This window comes from Ranitomeya variabilis, chromosome 5 (assembly GCF_051348905.1).
Source record: "Ranitomeya variabilis isolate aRanVar5 chromosome 5, aRanVar5.hap1, whole genome shotgun sequence".
Taxonomy (NCBI): Eukaryota; Metazoa; Chordata; class Amphibia; order Anura; family Dendrobatidae; genus Ranitomeya; species Ranitomeya variabilis.
The window spans coordinates 246,574,935-246,596,498 of NC_135236.1; the positions used below are offsets into that span (position 1 = coordinate 246,574,935).

Genomic DNA, 21,564 nt, shown 5'->3' on the forward strand with positions numbered 1-21,564 from the left:
ATCATCTTTCCCCCATGTCACTCAACTTTCCCAACAGACCTTTCCATCAAAGTTAATGGTTGCTCACTCTCCCCAGTCCCGCAAGCTCGCTGCCTTGGTGTGACCCTTGACTTTGCTCTCTCCTTAAAACTACATATTCACCAACACATTAGACTCTTGCCTACCATGAAACTCTTCAAAAGGAACCTGAAGACCTACCTCTTCCGACAAGCCTACAACCTGCAGTAGCCCTCATTCTTCTATACCATATCTCCCCTTACCTACTGTATCTTCACCAATTCCTTGTAGATTGTGAGTCCTCATGGGCAAGGTCTTCTCTTATAATAATAATAATATTTAGTTTTATATAGCGCCAACATATTTCGCAGCGCTTTACAGTTTGCACACATTATCATTGCTGTCCCTCTTCTCTAGTACCAGTCAGTGACTTTTATTGTTCATGACTATTGTACTTGTTTTTTAATTATGTATACTACTTTTCATATATACTGTATAGCACTCTGGAATAAATGGCTCTGTAATAATAAATAATAATAATTTGCATGTCCATATATCCTAAACATGTTTAGTACTTTATTGTTTACTCTAGATTGATGCTGAAATTATATTAAACTGCAAAACTACATTATCTTTTACTCACGAGGCACTGTAACACCAAAGACATTGGCAACTTCAATGAAATCCAACATTGACACAAAGTTTTCCACTTCTGTTGTTGCCACATTTTCCCCTTTCCACCTGGAAAACAACATGTTACATCAGCAGGTAAAACTTAACCCCTTAATGACCGCCGATACGTCTTTTAATAGCGGCAGTTAAGGGTACTTATTCTTCAGCGCCGCTTTTAACAGCGCTGAGAAATAAGTGTATAGCGCCCCCTCCACTTTGGACATTCCCCATACCGCAAATGCAGTCGTAATGTCACTGGCTTCATTGATGCTACCAGGATACCCACTACCACCAATATCTTTAATGCATTTGTTTCCCTAGTAGAGGACGAGCGCAAACAACAAGCCACCGTTTCATTCCTACGCTTGCGAATTTGAAAAAGACCCGGGCCTCAGGTCGAAACGTTACAAAGAAATTGCTTGAAGATATTTTTTCTTTTTTTCATTATATTGTCACTTACCACTGTGGTGAACTTTGTACAGAAGAATAAAGTGTATTTCTTGAAGTAATCTTCATGAGTGCTGCTGTTAACCACATACTCTACGATGAGGGCCTTAACAGCAGCAATGGATGGGCAGACTCAGCAAATTCAAGTATAAGGTATGGTATTGACCAGGGTATACAAAGGGGAAAGATGAGTACCCGATCACAGCAACACAGGCCATGTGTAATAATTTCATTCTGTTTTATGGATTCCACTCACAGTTAAATTCTCTCAAATGGGTCTGATTTGAGGGTAGAATGATTGATGAAATATGCTTGTTAAACCAGACAAAGAAGATGCACACTACAATCTACAACCTATAGGGAAATAACAACTGTGGGCATCTCAGAGTTGCCCGATTGCATCTCTTGAAAACTTTGTCAGAACAGAAGTAGGAAAGGTAGTTAGACTACATTTCTGAACTGGTGTGAAAGTGCAACCCAGTGAATTCTGACATTAGTAATTCCCTTCCTACTGTTATTTCAGAGAAATAGGTAATATCCTCTTGATATGATGCCAGCATGTAGTAAGTGAAGAGTGGAGACTAAAGATGTGTCCATAATGGTATGATAGCGAGATACAGGAGTTTCATAACTTGGTAGAGAAGCAACTAGACCTCTATACCTTTAAATTCAATCAGTAATTGAAATAGTTGCCCTGCAGGTGGGAGACAAACAGCACCACTATAAAGGTGGAACCCACCCGTATGAAATTGTATGGCAATGTAGTCTTCATTTTACCAATGTTTTAGGTAAAACTTGAGAGCACGGAAAGACCAATGCAGACCAATTATTGGAAAATGCAGAGAATACACACATACCCCTGAGCAGCTGAATCCCCGGGACTCTTCACACTAACTGCAGACATTACTGTTGCATACACCATTAATGACCCTGAGACTGTTCAGAAACATATCCAGCTATGTGAGAAAGTGCAAGTTCCACTACACAACTGGCAAATGACCCTTAAAAAAATGCAAATTTCACAACTTTTCCCAGTGGACTTGTCAATCTTACCCAAGTGAGCATCAAATTAAGGCTATGTGCACATGTTGTGGATTTTGCTGCGGATCTGCAGCTGCGGGTCCGCAACAGCTTTCCATGCGTTTACAGTACAATGTAAACCTATGGAAAACGCAATCTGCAGTGCCCATGCTGTGGAAAAAAACGCGCGGAAACCCTGCTGGTTACATTCCACAGCATGTCAATTCTGTGTGCGGATTCCGCAGCGGTTTACACCTGCTCCATAATAGGAATCCACAGGTGTAAAACCGCAGGTGGAATCCGCACAAAATCTGCACAAAAACCGCGGTAAATCCACAGGTAAAACGCAGTGCCTTTTACCTGCGGATTTCTAAAATTTGCTGCAGAAAATCCGCAGAGCTCTTTTCTACGTGTGCACATAGCCTAATGCATCCCTGGACAAGTGGATTAAATGAATCCTGTATTTAATCATGTTTGTAAAAGGCTTTTTAGTGGAATTTTTAAACACAAAGCATTTATTTTTATTTTGCCTTTTTTGTTGCCATTTTGAGACATTTATCAAAACACAGCATTGTAAGGTATGCTTTTTTTTTAATGAAATTTCCCCATTGGCTTCTATAAAGAACTTTCAAAATGCCAAAAACAAATTAAAACAAGCAAATAAAAAGGGTAGAATTAAAAATTGTGTATAAACGGAGCGCTGTATGATTCAAATGGAATAAATTATGGAATTGAAACAGTATTGATTAGAGAATCTAATACATATTTTAAAGTGTCAACTTTATAAAAATATTTACCGAAATGTATCTCCTACACGATCCTGAAAGAAAATAAACCCTTCTTTGTCAACCATGATCAAATCTCCAGTGTTAAAATATGTATCTCCTTTTTCAAGAACATTGTGAAGTATCTTTTTCTCTGTCTGGCTTCTATCTCCTGCATAAGCAACGATTGGATTACGTGTCAAATGTTTTCCAATCAGTAGTCCAGTCTCACCTAAGACAGAGGGAAAATATTAAACATTTAACAATACCCATACAATATAATCAGTAAAAGGAAAACTTGGTGCAAAATAGATAAACTGTTGTATGCCTACTGCAGGTGTGAAGCGGTAATGCATGACGCAATGAGGACAGCACGGTGGCTCACTGCTTTACAGTGCTGTGGTCCTGGGCTTGAATCTCTCCAAGGATAACATCTGAAAGGAGTTTGTATGTTCTCCCTGTGCTTGGGTCCCCTCCGGATACTCCTGTATCCTCCCAAGCTCCAAAGACATACTGATAGGGAATTTGGCTTGTGAACCCCAACAGGGACAGTGATGATGTTAGTAAAACGCTGTGGAATATGGTGGTGCTATATACAGAAATTGATTCAAGAAAATAAATTCTTGCTTTGTTTTTTGCACAATGTGTCATGCACCATATCCCTAGGTCTTGCGCAAGGCATAACACTCTACAGTTTATATAGTTCTGCTCTGAATGTTATTATGATTCCAGTCTATTACAATATTAGCAAAAAGCAAAGTAAGCCAATATCACGATTACTTTTATCATGATTTTTTTGTGTATTAACAGCAAAGTCAAAATGCCAAAAATGTACTTAAAAATATTTACGTCATGGGATACTTCTGACATCAAGCTATACATATCCATAAATAGAGTTTAACTGCTCTCCTACAGGGCAAGTTATGCTAACTTAACACAAACTTATATATGTATGTGTATATATATATAAAATATATATATATATATATATTTCCAACATCAAAAAAAAGTGAAATAGACGGCACAAGAGGAATACAGACTCTTTAGGACTTGGATTCATTTAAAACTGAACTGCAGTTGTCACGAATTCTCTGGGTGTGTGGTGCTCTGCAATTCAAGTGTGTAGCTGAATAATCATTAAACAGAAGAAGATATGCGGCACTCACCCTTCTTTTGCTGTGTATTTGTGCTCTTTATTGGATATAACTCATACAGGTTTAAACATCCATGTTAGGACATATCTTCTTCTGTTTAATGATATATATATATATATACATTACAGACCAAAAGTTTGGACACATCTTCTCATTTGAAGATTTTTCAGTATTTTCATGACTATGAAAATTGTACATTCACACTGCAGGCATCAAAACTATGAATTAACACATGTGGAATTATATACTTAACAAAAAAGTGTGAAACAACTGAAATTATGTCTTATATTCTAGGTTCTTCAAAGTTGCCACCTTTTGCTTTGATGACTGCTTTGCACACTCTTGGCATTCTCTTGATGAGCTTCAAGAGGTAGTAACCAGGAATGGTCTTCCAACAATCTTGAAGGAGTTCCCAGAGATGCTTAGCACTTGTTGGCCCTTTTGCCTTCACTCTGCGGTCCAGCTCACCCCAAACCATCTCGCTTGGGTTCAGGTCTGGTGACTGTGGAGGCCAGGTCATCAGGCATAGCACCCCATCACTCTCCTTCTTGGTCAAATAGCCCTTACACAGCCTGGAGGTGTGTTTGAGGTAATTGTCCTGTTGAAAAATAAATGATGGTCCAACTAAATGCAAACCGGATGGAATAGCATGCTGTTGCAAGATGCTGTGGTAGCCATGCTGGTTCAGTATGCCTTTATGATTTCTGAGGCTGGTGACTCAGATAAACTTATCCTCAGAAGCAGAGGTGACTCTTGGTCTTCCTTTCCTGGAGCGGTCCTCATGTGAGCCAGTTTCTTTGTAGCGCTTTGATGGCTTTTGCCACTGCACTTGGGGACACTTTCAAAGTTTTCCCAATTTTTCAGACTGATTGACCTTCATTTCTTAAAGTAGTGATGGCCACTCATTTTTCTTTACTTAGCTACTTTTTTCTGTCATAATACAAATTCTAACAGTCTATTCAGTAGGACTATCAGCTGTGTATCAACAAGACTTCTGTACAACACAACTGATGGTCCCAACCCCATTTATAAGGCAAGAAATCTCACTTATTAAACCTGACAGGGCACACTTGTGAAGAGAAAACCATTCCCGCTGACTAAAGGTACCGTATCACAAAACAATTTACCAACGATCACGACCAGCGATACGACCTGGCCGTGATCGTTGGTAAGTCATTGTGTGGTCGCTGGGGAGATGTCACACAGACAGCTCTCCAGCGACCAACGATGCCGAGGTTCGCTGGTAACCAGGGTAAACATCGGGTTACTAAGCGCAGGGCCGCGCTTAGTAACCCGATGTTTACCCTGGTTACCAAAAAAAACAAACAGTACATACTCACCTTTCGGTGTCCGTCAGGTCCCTTGCCGTCTGCTTCCCGCACTGACTGAGCGCTGGCCCTAACAGCAGAGCGGTGACATCACCGCTGCGCTCTGCTCTCACTGTACGGCCGGCAGTCAGTCAGTGCAGGAAGCAGACGGCAAGGGACCTGACGGACACTGAAAGGTGAGTATGTACTGTTTGGTTTTTTTTACATTTACGATGGTAACCAGGGTAAACATTGGGTTACTAAGCGCGGCCCTGCGCTTAGTAACCCGATGTTTACCCTGGTTACCAGCGAAGACATCGCTGAATCCGTGTCACACACTGATTCAGCGATGTCAGCGGGACCTCAACGACCAAAAAAAGGTCCAGGCCATTCCGACACGACCAGCGATCTCACAGCAGGGGTTGCGTCACAAAACTTGTGACTCAGCAGCGATCTCGCTAGCGACCTCGCTATGTGAGACGGGCCTTTACTCTTGAAGCTCATCAAGAGAATGCCAAGAGTTTGCAAAGCGGTCATCAAAGCAAAAGGTAGCTACTTTGAAGAACCTAGAATATAAGACATAATTTCAGTTGTTTCACATGTTTTTGTTAAGTATAAAATTCCACATGCACATAGTTTTGATGCCTTCAGAGTGAATTTACAATTTTCATAGTCATGAAAATACAGAAAAATCTTTAAATGAGAAGGTGTGTCCAAACTTTTGGTCTGTACTGTATATATATACAACACCTGGCAAAAATTATGGAATCACCGGCCTTGGAGGATGTTCATTTAGTTGTTTAATTTTGTAGGAAAAAAGCAGATCACAGACATGGCACAAAACTGAAGTCATTTCAAATGGCAACTTTCTGGCTTTAAGAAACACTAAAAGAAATCAAGAACAAAAAATGTAGTAGTCAGTAATGGTTACTTTTTTTAACCAAGCATAGGGGAAAAATTATGGAATCACCCTGTAAATTTTCATACCCCAAAATAAAACCTGCATCAAATTAGATCTGCTCGTTAGTCTGAAACTTAAAAGGAGTGATCACACCTTGGAGAGTTGTTGCACCAAGTGGACTGACATGAATCATGGCTCCAACATGAGAGATGTCAATTGAAACAAAGGAGAGGATTATCAAACTCTTAAAAGAGGGTAAATCATCACGCAATATTGCAAGAGATGTTGGTTGTTCACAGTCAGCTGTGTCTAAAATCTGGTCCAAATACAAACAACATGGGAAGGTTGTTAAAGGCAAACATACTGGTAGACCAAGGAAGACATCAAAGCATCAAGACCGGAAACTTAAAGCAATATGTCTCCAAAACAGGAAATGCAAAAAAAAAAACAAATGAGGAATGAATGGGCTTAGGAAAAGCAATAGTGGACTGTGGATAACTGGATGAAAGTCATATTCAGTGATGAATCGCGAATCTGCATTGGGCAAGGTGATGATGCTGGAACTTTTGTTTGGTGCCGTTCCAATGAGATTTATAAAGATGACTGCCTGAAGAGAACATGCAAATTTCCACAGTCATTGATGATATGGGGTTGAAATGTCAGGTAAAGGCACTGGGGAGATGGCTGTCATTACATCTTCAATAAATGCACAATTTTATGTTGTTATTTTGAACACTTTTCTCATCCCATCAATTAAAAGGATGTTTGGAGATGATGAAATCATTTTTCAAGAAGATGCATCCTACCATAGAGCAAAAACTGTGAAAACATTCCTTGAAAAAAGACACATATGGTCAATGTCATGGCCTGCAAATAGTCCGGATCTCAATCCAATTGAAAATCTTTGGTGGAAGTTGAAGAAAATGGTCCATGACAAGGCTCCAACCTGCAAAGCTGATCTGGCAACAGCAATCAGAGAAAGTTGGAGCCAGATTGATGAAGAGTAGGGTTGAGCGACTTTCATTTTTTTAAGATCGAGTAGGGTTTTGGGAAACCCGATTTTGTCCAGAGTCGAGTCGAGTGCAGTCGGCCGATTATCGCTAAAAGTCGGGGATCGACCGAAACACGAAACCCAATGCAAGTCAATGGGGAAGCATAGTCGGCAGTGAGTGGAGGCCAGGAAAACACCTACAGTGCCCATTTTAATGCCAAAAACATCCATTCTTGTTTCTGAAGCTTGCCAATCTTAATTAACTGTATAATAATAGTTGGGCATAGGGAATTGGGGGAAAGTTGTGGGGGGAGTAGGGCTGGCTCAAGTTTTTCGTGGGCCCAGGAAATGCGGACTACGTCACGGCGGTGTTGCAGGGAAAGGTAAGTATTTAAACGTTGCAAGTGCTGTGATCCTGAGCAAGCAGGGGGGGGCCCACTCGTTCGCATTGGCACTGGCACAGGGCCCCTCAAAGTACGGCGGTGTGTTTGCATGGCGGGGGCGCCTCCCACCAGCAGCGACACTTTTGCGTACTCTGAGGGGCCCTGTGCCAGTGACGTCGCCAACGAGTATGCCCCCCCACCTGATGAAGGAACCTGCACTTTCATCTGCACCTTCCTCTTTGTCCCTGTGTAAGGTGGTATAACATGCGGGAAGGGGAACCTTACTTTCAGCAGGGTCAGATTCTGGCTGTGTAGAGTACAAGGGGAATGTAGTGGTCTAGGTCAATGTACCAGCAGACTCATTTAGCAGTGGCTGGGCAATGGGCAGGATGAGGAGGAAACAGATATAGGGCCAAAGAATAAAGTAGGCTAAATGCAGTTCAAAATTGGTAACAGGACTAAACAGGCGGCATTGCTTTGTTCAGTGGAGTAGCAAACCCAAGAGCAGCAGACACTGTTTCAAGGGTCTAACCACACTAGTAGGCCAAATGCAGTTTAATATCTGATAGTATAGCGCGAAAGCCAGAATGTGGAAGCTCAGCTTTGTTCAGTTGAGGACAACACCAGGGAGGGGCAGACACCTTTAGTAGGCCGGAAAAGCCTATTGCATTTTTTAAAATGGTAATTCGGAGCAGAAGGTTGAAGCTCAGCTTTATTTAGTTGAGGGCAACACCAGGGAGGGGCAGAAGCCGTTAGTAGGCCCTAACCACCATTTTGTATTTTAAAAACCACTTAATGAGAGCCGGAAGGTTGAAGCTCAGCTTTATTCAGTTGAGGACAACACCAGGCAGGGGCACACAGACAGACACCTTTAGTAGGCCGGAAAAGCCTATTGCATTTTTTAAAATGGTAATTTGGAGCAGAAGGTTGAAGCTCAGCTTTATTTAGTTGAGGGCAACACCAGGGAGGGGCAGAAGCCGTTAGTAGGCCCTAACCACCATTTTGTTTTTTAAAAACCACTTAATGAGAGCCGGAAGGTTGAAGCTCAGCTTTATTCAGTTGAGGACAACACCAGGCAGGGGAACACAGACAGACACCTTTAGTAGGCCGGAAAAGCCTATTGCATTTTTTAAAATGGTAATTTGGAGCAGAAGGTTGAAGCTCAGCTTTATTTAGTTGAGGGCAACACCAGGGAGGGGCAGAAGCCGTTAGTAGGCCCTAACCACCATTTTGTTTTTTAAAAACCACTTAATGAGAGCCGGAAGGTTGAAGCTCAGCTTTATTCAGTTGAGGACAACACCAGGCAGGGGCACACAGACAGACACCTTTAGTAGGCCGGAAAAGCCTATTGCATTTTTTAAAATGGTAATTTGGAGCAGAAGGTTGAAGCTCAGCTTTATTCAGTTGAGGACAACACCAGGCAGGGGCACACAGACAGACACCTTTAGTAGGCCGGAAAAGCCTATTGCATTTTTTAAAATGGTAATTTGGAGCAGAAGGTTGAAGCTCAGCTTTATTCAGTTGAGGACAACACCAGGCAGGGGCACACAGACAGACACCTTTAGTAGGCCGGAAAAGCCTATTGCATTTTTTAAAATGGTAATTTGGAGCAGAAGGTTGAAGCTCAGCTTTATTTAGTTGAGGGCAACACCAGGGAGGGGCAGAAGCCGTTAGTAGGCCCTAACCACCATTTTGTTTTTTAAAAACCACTTAATGAGAGCCGGAAGGTTGAAGCTCAGCTTTATTCAGTTGAGGACAACACCAGGCAGGGGCACACAGACAGACACCTTTAGTAGGCCGGAAAAGCCTATTGCATTTTTTAAAATGGTAATTTGGAGCAGAAGGTTGAAGCTCAGCTTTATTTAGTTGAGGGCAACACCAGGGAGGGGCAGAAGCCGTTAGTAGGCCCTAACCACCATTTTGTTTTTTAAAAACCACTTAATGAGAGCCGGAAGGTTGAAGCTCAGCTTTATTCAGTTGAGGACAACACCAGGCAGGGGCACACAGACAGACACCTTTAGTAGGCCGGAAAAGCCTATTGCATTTTTTAAAATGGTAATTTGGAGCAGAAGGTTGAAGCTCAGCTTTATTTAGTTGAGGGCAACACCAGGGAGGGGCAGAAGCCGTTAGTAGGCCCTAACCACCATTTTGTTTTTTAAAAACCACTTAATGAGAGCCGGAAGGTTGAAGCTCAGCTTTATTCAGTTGAGGACAACACCAGGCAGGGGCACACAGACAGACACCTTTAGTAGGCCGGAAAAGCCTATTGCATTTTTTAAAATGGTAATTTGGAGCAGAAGGTTGAAGCTCAGCTTTATTTAGTTGAGGACAACACCAGGCAGGGGCACACAGACAGACACCTTTAGTAGGCCGGAAAAGCCTATTGCATTTTTTAAAATGGTAATTTGGAGCAGAAGGTTGAAGCTCAGCTTTATTTAGTTGAGGACAACACCAGGCAGGGGCACACAGACAGACACCTTTAGTAGGCCGGAAAAGCCTATTGCATTTTTTAAAATGGTAATTTGGAGCAGAAGGTTGAAGCTCAGCTTTATTTAGTTGAGGACAACACCAGGCAGGGGCACACAGACAGACACCTTTAGTAGGCCGGAAAAGCCTATTGCATTTTTTAAAATGGTAATTTGGAGCAGAAGGTTGAAGCTCAGCTTTATTTAGTTGAGGACAACACCAGGCAGGGGCACACAGACAGACACCTTTAGTAGGCCGGAAAAGCCTATTGCATTTTTTAAAATGGTAATTTGGAGCAGAAGGTTGAAGCTCAGCTTTATTTAGTTGAGGACAACACCAGGCAGGGGCACACAGACAGACACCTTTAGTAGGCCGGAAAAGCCTATTGCATTTTTTAAAATGGTAATTTGGAGCAGAAGGTTGAAGCTCAGCTTTATTTAGTTGAGGACAACACCAGGCAGGGACACACAGACAGACACCTTTAGTAGGCCGGAAAAGCCTATTGCATTTTTTAAAATGGTAATTTGGAGCAGAAGGTTGAAGCTCAGCTTTATTTAGTTGAGGGCAACACCAGGGAGGGGCAGAAGCCGTTAGTAGGCCCTAACCACCATTTTGTATTTTAAAAACCACTTAATGAGAGCCGGAAGGTTGAAGCTCAGCTTTATTCAGTTGAGGACAACACCAGGCAGGGGCACACAGACAGACACCTTTAGTAGGCCGGAAAAGCCTATTGCATTTTTTAAAATGGTAATTTGGAGCAGAAGGTTGAAGCTCAGCTTTATTTAGTTGAGGGCAACACCAGGGAGGGGCAGAAGCCGTTAGTAGGCCCTAACCACCATTTTGTTTTTTAAAAACCACTTAATGAGAGCCGGAAGGTTGAAGCTCAGCTTTATTCAGTTGAGGACAACACCAGGCAGGGGAACACAGACAGACACCTTTAGTAGGCCGGAAAAGCCTATTGCATTTTTTAAAATGGTAATTTGGAGCAGAAGGTTGAAGCTCAGCTTTATTTAGTTGAGGGCAACACCAGGGAGGGGCAGAAGCCGTTAGTAGGCCCTAACCACCATTTTGTTTTTTAAAAACCACTTAATGAGAGCCGGAAGGTTGAAGCTCAGCTTTATTCAGTTGAGGACAACACCAGGCAGGGGCACACAGACAGACACCTTTAGTAGGCCGGAAAAGCCTATTGCATTTTTTAAAATGGTAATTTGGAGCAGAAGGTTGAAGCTCAGCTTTATTCAGTTGAGGACAACACCAGGCAGGGGCACACAGACAGACACCTTTAGTAGGCCGGAAAAGCCTATTGCATTTTTTAAAATGGTAATTTGGAGCAGAAGGTTGAAGCTCAGCTTTATTCAGTTGAGGACAACACCAGGCAGGGGCACACAGACAGACACCTTTAGTAGGCCGGAAAAGCCTATTGCATTTTTTAAAATGGTAATTTGGAGCAGAAGGTTGAAGCTCAGCTTTATTTAGTTGAGGGCAACACCAGGGAGGGGCAGAAGCCGTTAGTAGGCCCTAACCACCATTTTGTTTTTTAAAAACCACTTAATGAGAGCCGGAAGGTTGAAGCTCAGCTTTATTCAGTTGAGGACAACACCAGGCAGGGGCACACAGACAGACACCTTTAGTAGGCCGGAAAAGCCTATTGCATTTTTTAAAATGGTAATTTGGAGCAGAAGGTTGAAGCTCAGCTTTATTTAGTTGAGGGCAACACCAGGGAGGGGCAGAAGCCGTTAGTAGGCCCTAACCACCATTTTGTTTTTTAAAAACCACTTAATGAGAGCCGGAAGGTTGAAGCTCAGCTTTATTCAGTTGAGGACAACACCAGGCAGGGGCACACAGACAGACACCTTTAGTAGGCCGGAAAAGCCTATTGCATTTTTTAAAATGGTAATTTGGAGCAGAAGGTTGAAGCTCAGCTTTATTCAGTTGAGGACAACACCAGGCAGGGGCACACAGACAGACACCTTTAGTAGGCCGGAAAAGCCTATTGCATTTTTTAAAATGGTAATTTGGAGCAGAAGGTTGAAGCTCAGCTTTATTTAGTTGAGGACAACACCAGGCAGGGGCACACAGACAGACACCTTTAGTAGGCCGGAAAAGCCTATTGCATTTTTTAAAATGGTAATTTGGAGCAGAAGGTTGAAGCTCAGCTTTATTTAGTTGAGGACAACACCAGGCAGGGGCACACAGACAGACACCTTTAGTAGGCCGGAAAAGCCTATTGCATTTTTTAAAATGGTAATTTGGAGCAGAAGGTTGAAGCTCAGCTTTATTTAGTTGAGGACAACACCAGGCAGGGGCACACAGACAGACACCTTTAGTAGGCCGGAAAAGCCTATTGCATTTTTTAAAATGGTAATTTGGAGCAGAAGGTTGAAGCTCAGCTTTATTTAGTTGAGGGCAACACCAGGGAGGGGCAGAAGCCGTTAGTAGGCCCTAACCACCATTTTGTTTTTTAAAAACCACTTAATGAGAGCCGGAAGGTTGAAGCTCAGCTTTATTCAGTTGAGGACAACACCAGGCAGGGGCACACAGACAGACACCTTTAGTAGGCCGGAAAAGCCTATTGCATTTTTTAAAATGGTAATTTGGAGCAGAAGGTTGAAGCTCAGCTTTATTTAGTTGAGGACAACACCAGGCAGGGGCACACAGACAGACACCTTTAGTAGGCCGGAAAAGCCTATTGCATTTTTTAAAATGGTAATTTGGAGCAGAAGGTTGAAGCTCAGCTTTATTTAGTTGAGGACAACACCAGGCAGGGGCACACAGACAGACACCTTTAGTAGGCCGGAAAAGCCTATTGCATTTTTTAAAATGGTAATTTGGAGCAGAAGGTTGAAGCTCAGCTTTATTTAGTTGAGGACAACACCAGGCAGGGGCACACAGACAGACACCTTTAGTAGGCCGGAAAAGCCTATTGCATTTTTTAAAATGGTAATTTGGAGCAGAAGGTTGAAGCTCAGCTTTATTTAGTTGAGGACAACACCAGGCAGGGGCACACAGACAGACACCTTTAGTAGGCCGGAAAAGCCTATTGCATTTTTTAAAATGGTAATTTGGAGCAGAAGGTTGAAGCTCAGCTTTATTTAGTTGAGGACAACACCAGGCAGGGGCACACAGACAGACACCTTTAGTAGGCCGGAAAAGCCTATTGCATTTTTTAAAATGGTAATTTGGAGCAGAAGGTTGAAGCTCAGCTTTATTTAGTTGAGGACAACACCAGGCAGGGACACACAGACAGACACCTTTAGTAGGCCGGAAAAGCCTATTGCATTTTTTAAAATGGTAATTTGGAGCAGAAGGTTGAAGCTCAGCTTTATTTAGTTGAGGGCAACACCAGGGAGGGGCAGAAGCCGTTAGTAGGCCCTAACCACCATTTTGTTTTTTAAAAACCACTTAATGAGAGCCGGAAGGTTGAAGCTCAGCTTTATTTAGTTGAGGACAACACCAGGCAGGGGCACACAGACAGACACCTTTAGTAGGCCGGAAAAGCCTATTGCATTTTTTAAAATGGTAATTTGGAGCAGAAGGTTGAAGCTCAGCTTTATTCAGTTGAGGACAACACCAGGCAGGGGCACACAGACAGACACCTTTAGTAGGCCGGAAAAGCCTATTGCATTTTTTAAAATGGTAATTTGGAGCAGAAGGTTGAAGCTCAGCTTTATTCAGTTGAGGACAACACCAGGCAGGGGCACACAGACAGACACCTTTAGTAGGCCGGAAAAGCCTATTGCATTTTTTAAAATGGTAATTTGGAGCAGAAGGTTGAAGCTCAGCTTTATTTAGTTGAGGGCAACAACAGGGAGGGGCAGAAGCCGTTAGTAGGCCCTAACCACCATTTTTTTTTTTAAAAACCACTTAATGAGAGCCGGAAGGTTGAAGCTCAGCTTTATTCAGTTGAGGACAACACCAGGCAGGGGCACACAGACAGACACCTTTAGTAGGCCGGAAAAGCCTATTGCATTTTTTAAAATGGTAATTTGGAGCAGAAGGTTGAAGCTCAGCTTTATTTAGTTGAGGGCAACACCAGGGAGGGGCAGAAGCCGTTAGTAGGCCCTAACCACCATTTTGTTTTTTAAAAACCACTTAATGAGAGCCGGAAGGTTGAAGCTCAGCTTTATTCAGTTGAGGACAACACCAGGCAGGGGCACACAGACAGACACCTTTAGTAGGCCGGAAAAGCCTATTGCATTTTTTAAAATGGTAATTTGGAGCAGAAGGTTGAAGCTCAGCTTTAATCAGTTGAGGACAACACCAGGCAGGGGCACACAGACAGACACCTTTAGTAGGCCGGAAAAGCCTATTGCATTTTTTAAAATGGTAATTTGGAGCAGAAGGTTGAAGCTCAGCTTTATTTAGTTGAGGACAACACCAGGCAGGGGCACACAGACAGACACCTTTAGTAGGCCGGAAAAGCCTATTGCATTTTTTAAAATGGTAATTTGGAGCAGAAGGTTGAAGCTCAGCTTTATTTAGTTGAGGACAACACCAGGCAGGGGCACACAGACAGACACCTTTAGTAGGCCGGAAAAGCCTATTGCATTTTTTAAAATGGTAATTTGGAGCAGAAGGTTGAAGCTCAGCTTTATTTAGTTGAGGACAACACCAGGCAGGGGCACACAGACAGACACCTTTAGTAGGCCGGAAAAGCCTATTGCATTTTTTAAAATGGTAATTTGGAGCAGAAGGTTGAAGCTCAGCTTTATTTAGTTGAGGGCAACACCAGGGAGGGGCAGAAGCCGTTAGTAGGCCCTAACCACCATTTTGTTTTTTAAAAACCACTTAATGAGAGCCGGAAGGTTGAAGCTCAGCTTTATTCAGTTGAGGACAACACCAGGCAGGGGCACACAGACAGACACCTTTAGTAGGCCGGAAAAGCCTATTGCATTTTTTAAAATGGTAATTTGGAGCAGAAGGTTGAAGCTCAGCTTTATTTAGTTGAGGACAACACCAGGCAGGGGCACACAGACAGACACCTTTAGTAGGCCGGAAAAGCCTATTGCATTTTTTAAAATGGTAATTTGGAGCAGAAGGTTGAAGCTCAGCTTTATTTAGTTGAGGACAACACCAGGCAGGGGCACACAGACAGACACCTTTAGTAGGCCGGAAAAGCCTATTGCATTTTTTAAAATGGTAATTTGGAGCAGAAGGTTGAAGCTCAGCTTTATTTAGTTGAGGACAACACCAGGCAGGGGCACACAGACAGACACCTTTAGTAGGCCGGAAAAGCCTATTGCATTTTTTAAAATGGTAATTTGGAGCAGAAGGTTGAAGCTCAGCTTTATTTAGTTGAGGACAACACCAGGCAGGGGCACACAGACAGACACCTTTAGTAGGCCGGAAAAGCCTATTGCATTTTTTAAAATGGTAATTTGGAGCAGAAGGTTGAAGCTCAGCTTTATTTAGTTGAGGACAACACCAGGCAGGGGCACACAGACAGACACCTTTAGTAGGCCGGAAAAGCCTATTGCATTTTTTAAAATGGTAATTTGGAGCAGAAGGTTGAAGCTCAGCTTTATTTAGTTGAGGACAACACCAGGCAGGGGCACACAGACAGACACCTTTAGTAGGCCGGAAAAGCCTATTGCATTTTTTAAAATGGTAATTTGGAGCAGAAGGTTGAAGCTCAGCTTTATTCAGTTGAGGACAACACCAGGCAGGGGCACACAGACAGACACCTTTAGTAGGCCGGAAAAGCCTATTGCATTTTTTAAAATGGTAATTTGGAGCAGAAGGTTGAAGCTCAGCTTTATTTAGTTGAGGACAACACCAGGCAGGGGCACACAGACAGACACCTTTAGTAGGCCGGAAAAGCCTATTGCATTTTTTAAAATGGTAATTTGGAGCAGAAGGTTGAAGCTCAGCTTTATTTAGTTGAGGACAACACCAGGCAGGGGCACACAGACAGACACCTTTAGTAGGCCGGAAAAGCCTATTGCATTTTTTAAAATGGTAATTTGGAGCAGAAGGTTGAAGCTCAGCTTTATTTAGTTGAGGACAACACCAGGCAGGGGCACACAGACAGACACCTTTAGTAGGCCGGAAAAGCCTATTGCATTTTTTAAAATGGTAATTTGGAGCAGAAGGTTGAAGCTCAGCTTTATTTAGTTGAGGACAACACCAGGCAGGGGCACACAGACAGACACCTTTAGTAGGCCGGAAAAGCCTATTGCATTTTTTAAAATGGTAATTTGGAGCAGAAGGTTGAAGCTCAGCTTTATTTAGTTGAGGACAACACCAGGCAGGGGCACACAGACAGACACCTTTAGTAGGCCGGAAAAGCCTATTGCATTTTTTAAAATGGTAATTTGGAGCAGAAGGTTGAAGCTCAGCTTTATTTAGTTGAGGACAACACCAGGCAGGGGCACACAGACAGACACCTTTAGTAGGCCGGAAAAGCCTATTGCATTTTTTAAAATGGTAATTTGGAGCAGAAGGTTGAAGCTCAGCTTTATTTAGTTGAGGGCAACACCAGGGAGGGGCAGAAGCCGTTAGTAGGCCCTAACCACCATTTTGTTTTTTAAAAACCACTTAATGAGAGCCGGAAGGTTGAAGCTCAGCTTTATTCAGTTGAGGACAACACCAGGCAGGGGCACACAGACAGACACCTTTAGTAGGCCGGAAAAGCCTATTGCATTTTTTAAAATGGTAATTTGGAGCAGAAGGTTGAAGCTCAGCTTTATTTAGTTGAGGGCAACACCAGGGAGGGGCAGAAGCCGTTAGTAGGCCCTAACCAAAGTTGAAGGCCAAATGCAGTTTAATTTCTGATACTATAGGCCGAAAGCCAGAAGGTGGAAGCTCCGATTTAGACAGTGGAGGACAATTTGAATTAGGGACTGCAGACAGACTTAGTAGGCTGTCCCCTGTGGACCATGCATCCAACACATTAACCCATTGCGCCGTAATGGACACGTAATCTTCCGTGGCCATGCCTACAGGTCCATGCGTCTGTTGTCAGGTGCACCTTTGTACTCACAGATTGCCAGAGTGCATGGACAATGCGGTCTTCTACATGCTGGTGGAGGGTTGGGATGGCTTTTCTTGCAAAAGAAGTGTCGACTGGTTAGCTTGTAGCGTGGTACAGCGTAGTCCATCATGGCCTTATTAATAGTAAATAAAATATATAACTAGGCTCTATGAACTTTTAAATAGGTTCCAGGGGTACACGGGCAGCATTGGTGTGGTCAGTGGAGGAGTATTGCAAGTAGGGGCTGCAGACAGGCTATCAAAGGCCTAAAATACCAAACAGTAGGCACTCATGGCAGTTTTACATCGGTTACATGGATACACAGGCAGGCACTCCAGGCAGCATTGTGGTCAGTGGAGGAGTATTGCAAGTAGGGGCCGCAGACAGGCTATCAAAGGCCTAAAATAACAAACAGTAGGCAGTCATGGCAGTTTTACATCGGTTACATGGATACACAGGCAGGCACTCCAGGCAGCATTGTGGTCAGTGGAGGAGTATTGCAAGTAGGGGCCGCAGACAGGCTATCAAAGGCCTAAAATAACAAACAATAGGCTCATTGCAGTTTTACAGCGGTTACATGGATACACAGGCAGCTAGGTGGTGAGTGGAGGAGTATTTAAAGTAAGGACCGCAGACAGGCTATCAAAGGCCTAACATAACAAACAATAGGCTCATGGCAGTTTTACAGCGGTTACATGGATAGACGGGCAGGCAGCTTGGTGGTGAGTGGAGGAGTATTTAAAGTAGGGACCGCAGACAGGCTATCAAAGGCCTAACATAACAAACAATAGGCTCATGGCAGTTTTACAGCGGTTACATGGATACACGGGCAGGCAGCTTGGTGGTGAGTGGAGGAGTATTTAAAGTAGGGACCGCAGACAGGCTTCAAAGGCCTAACATAAGAAAATGGGCTGGCTGTAGGCACTTTATAATTGGTTCCAGGGGTACACGGGCAGCAGTGGTCTGGTCAGTGGAGGACTAGTGGAAGGAGGGACCGCAGACAGGCTTCAAAGGCCTAACATAAAAAAATGGGCTGGCTGTAGGCACTTTATAATTGGTTCCAGGGGTACACGGGCAGCAGTGGTCTGGCCAGTGGAGGACTAGTGGAAGGAGGGACCGCAGACAGGCTTCAAAGGCCTAACATAAAAAAATGGGCTGGCTGTAGGCACTTTATAATTGGTTCCAGGGGTACACGGGCAGCAGTGGTCTGGTCAGTGGAGGACTAGTGGAAGGAGGGACCGCAGACAGGCTTCAAAGGCCTAAAATAACAAACAATAGGCTCATGGCAGTTTTACAGCGGTTACATGGATACACGGGCAGGCAGCTTGGTGGTGAGTGGAGGAGTATTTAAAGTAGGGACCGCAGACAGGCTATCAAAGGCCTAAAATAACAAACAATAGGCTCATGGCAGTTTTACAGCGGTTACATGGATACACGGGCAGCTTGGTGGTGAGTGGAGGAGTAGTGCAAGGAGTGTCTGTCCCAGTACTCCCAAAATATAAATAGATGTTAATGTCTCGCAAAACAACCAAAACAAAAAAAAAGGTGGCATACTTAGGTACAGGGGTGGGCTCATCTGCTGAGTTTCTGACATAGTAATTTGGCAGTAACTATTTAATGGTGCCAATATAGGACACAGACACAGACTACTTTAAGTTGCATCATAGATGTCTACAAATTTGTATTGTCAGTGCCAGACATTGAATGATGTCAGCGAATAGACTAAAGATTGGTGGAGCTGTGCGACATAATTTTGCATGTGGTAGAGCACATTTTGAGCTGGGGTAGGGGGGAACTCTCTAGAGGCCGGCGGGACCGCCCCAGGGCCCCTCATGTTACAACGGTGTGTCTGACGTTGGGTGCGCACCACCACCGCCAGAGACACTACATTGTACTATGAGGGACCCAGTAGCAATGCCGTCAACCAAAAGCGAGCACACCCACCTCTTCAGACAAACAGCAGTCTCACGGGTGCTTGCGCCAAGTCGCGATACCACGGCCCTGTGTGGGGAGTTTGGCCATTTAGGGAGGTGTAAACATGTCGTATGCTGTACAATCAGCTGCAGCAAATTAGACATTAGAAAAGTAATTCACAGGCAAGAGCCTTTCATAGGAAAGCTAGGTGTCGGCCGGGCAAGGTGGGGCAAAAGATTTTGAAATCCAGTTGTGGTTCATTTTAATGAATGTTAGATCGTCAACATTTTGGGTAGCCAGACGAGTCCTTTTTTCGGTTAATATTGAACCTGCAGCACTGAATACTCTTTCTGATAGGACACTTGCTGCCGGGCAAGCAAGCTCCTGCAATGCATATTCTGCCAATTCTGGCCAGGTGTCTAATTTGGAGGCCCAGTAATCAAATGGGAATGACGGTTGAGGGAGAACATCGATAAGGGATGAAAAATAGTTAGTAACCATACTGGACAAATGTTGTCTCCTGTCACTTTCAATTGATGCAGCAGTACCTGTCCTGTCTGCGGTCATAGCAAAATCACTCCACAACCTGGTCAGAAAACCCCTCTGTCCAACGCCACTTCTGATGTGTGCACCCCTAACACTCCTAGTCTGCTGCCCCCTGGAGCTCGTGTGAGAACGATCACGTGCGCTGAGTGCTGGGAATGCCTGAAGCAAACGGTCAACAAGAGTTGATTGTTTGGTTGCTAATATTAGTTCCAAGTTCTCATGTGGCATAATATTTTGCAATTTGCCTTTATAGCGTGGATCAAGGAGGCAGGCCAACCAGTAATCGTCATCGTTCATCATTTTCGTAATGCGTGTGTCCCTTTTTAGGATACGTAAGGCATAATCCGCCATGTGGGCCAAAGTTCCAGTTGTCAAATCTCCGGTTGTGATTGGTTGAGGGGCAGTTGCAGGCAAATCTACGTCACTTGTGTCCCTCAAAAAACCAGAACCCGGCCGTGACACGCAACCAATTTCCTGTGCCCCCGGGAAAGGTTCGGCATTAAAAATATACTCATCCCCATCATCCTCCTCGTCCTCCACCTCCTCTTCGCCCGCTACCTCGTCCTGTACACTGCCCTGACCAGACAATGGCTGACTGTCATCAAGGCTTTCCTCTTCCTCTGGTGCAGACGCCTGCTCCTTTATGTGCGTCAAACTTTGCATCAGCAGACGCATTAGGGGGATGCTCATGCTTATTACGGCGTTGTCTGCACTAACCAGCCGTGTGCATTCCTCAAAACACTGAAGGACTTGACACATGTCTTGTATCTTAGACCACTGCACACCTGACAACTCCATGTCTGCCATCCTACTGCCTGCCCGTGTATCCTCCCACAAATAAATAACAGCACGCCTCTGTTCGCACAGTCTCTGAAGCATGTGCAGTGTTGAGTTCCACCTTGTTGCAACGTCTATGATTAGGCGATGCTGGGGAAGGTTCAAAGACCGCTGATAGGTCTGCATACGGCTGGCGTGTACAGGCGAACGTCGGATATGTGAGCAAAGTGCACGCACTTTGAGGAGCAGGTCGGAGAACCCAGGATAAGTTTTCAATAAGCACTGCACCACCAGGTTTAAGGTGTGAGCCAGGCAAGGAATGTGTTTCAGTTGGGAAAGGGAGATGGCAGCCATGAAATTCCTTCCGTTATCACTCACTACCTTGCCTGCCTCAAGATCTACTGTGCCCAGCCACGACTGCGTTTCTTGTTGCAAGAACTCGGACAGAACTTCCGCGGTGTGTCTGTTGTCGCCCAAGCACTTCATAGCCAATACAGCCTGCTGACGCTTGGCAGTAGCTGGCCCATAATGGGACAACTGGTGTGCAACAGTGTCATCTGCCGATGGAGTGGTTGGCAGACTGCGTTCTGTGGAAGAGCTGTAGCTTCTGCAGGAGGACGAGGAGGAGGAGGGGGTGCGAACGCCTACAGCCAACTGTTTCCTAGACCGTGGGCTAGGCACAACTGTCCCTAAATTGATGTCGCCTGTGGACCATCCACCCAGTGTGCCGTGATGGACACATAACGTCCCTGGCCATGCCTACTGGTCCATGCATCTGTAGTCAGGTGCACCTTTGTACTCACAGATTGCCTGAGTGCATGGACGATGCGCTGTTTAACATGCTGGTGCAGGGCTGGGATGGCTTTTCTGGAAAAAAAGTGTCGACTGGGTAGCTCGTATCGTGGTTCAGCGTACTCCATCAGGGCTTTGAAAGCTTCGCTTTCAACTAACCGGTAGGGCATCATCTCTAACGAGATTAGTCTAGCTATGTGGGCGTTAAAACACTGTGTACGCGGATGCGAGGATAAGTACTTCCTTTTTCTAACCAGAGTCTCATGTAGGGTGAGCTGGACTGGAGAGCTGGAGATCGTGGAACTTTCGGGTGTGCCGGTGTACATGGCAGACTGAGAGACGGTTGGAGACGGTATTGTTTCCGCCGGTGCCCTAGATGCAATATTTCCTCCTACAAAACTGGTGATTCCCTGACCCTGACTGCTTTTGGCTGGCAAAGAAACCTGCACAGATACTGCCG

At 44.2% G+C, this 21,564-nt stretch overlaps 1 protein-coding gene across 1 annotated transcript in view; it reads right to left on the bottom strand.

Annotated features, from left to right (window-relative positions):
• The window catches only part of LOC143775622 (long-chain fatty acid transport protein 2-like), a 370,792-nt gene that overhangs the window by 18,820 nt on the left and 330,408 nt on the right, over positions 1 to 21,564 (bottom strand). Inside the window, exons 8-9 of the mRNA XM_077263969.1 lie at positions 2,934 to 3,132; positions 641 to 738 (exon numbers count right to left, since the gene is read on the bottom strand). Coding sequence (XP_077120084.1) covers positions 641 to 738; positions 2,934 to 3,132 — 297 coding nt within the window. The remainder of the gene's footprint in view (positions 1 to 640; positions 739 to 2,933; positions 3,133 to 21,564) is intronic.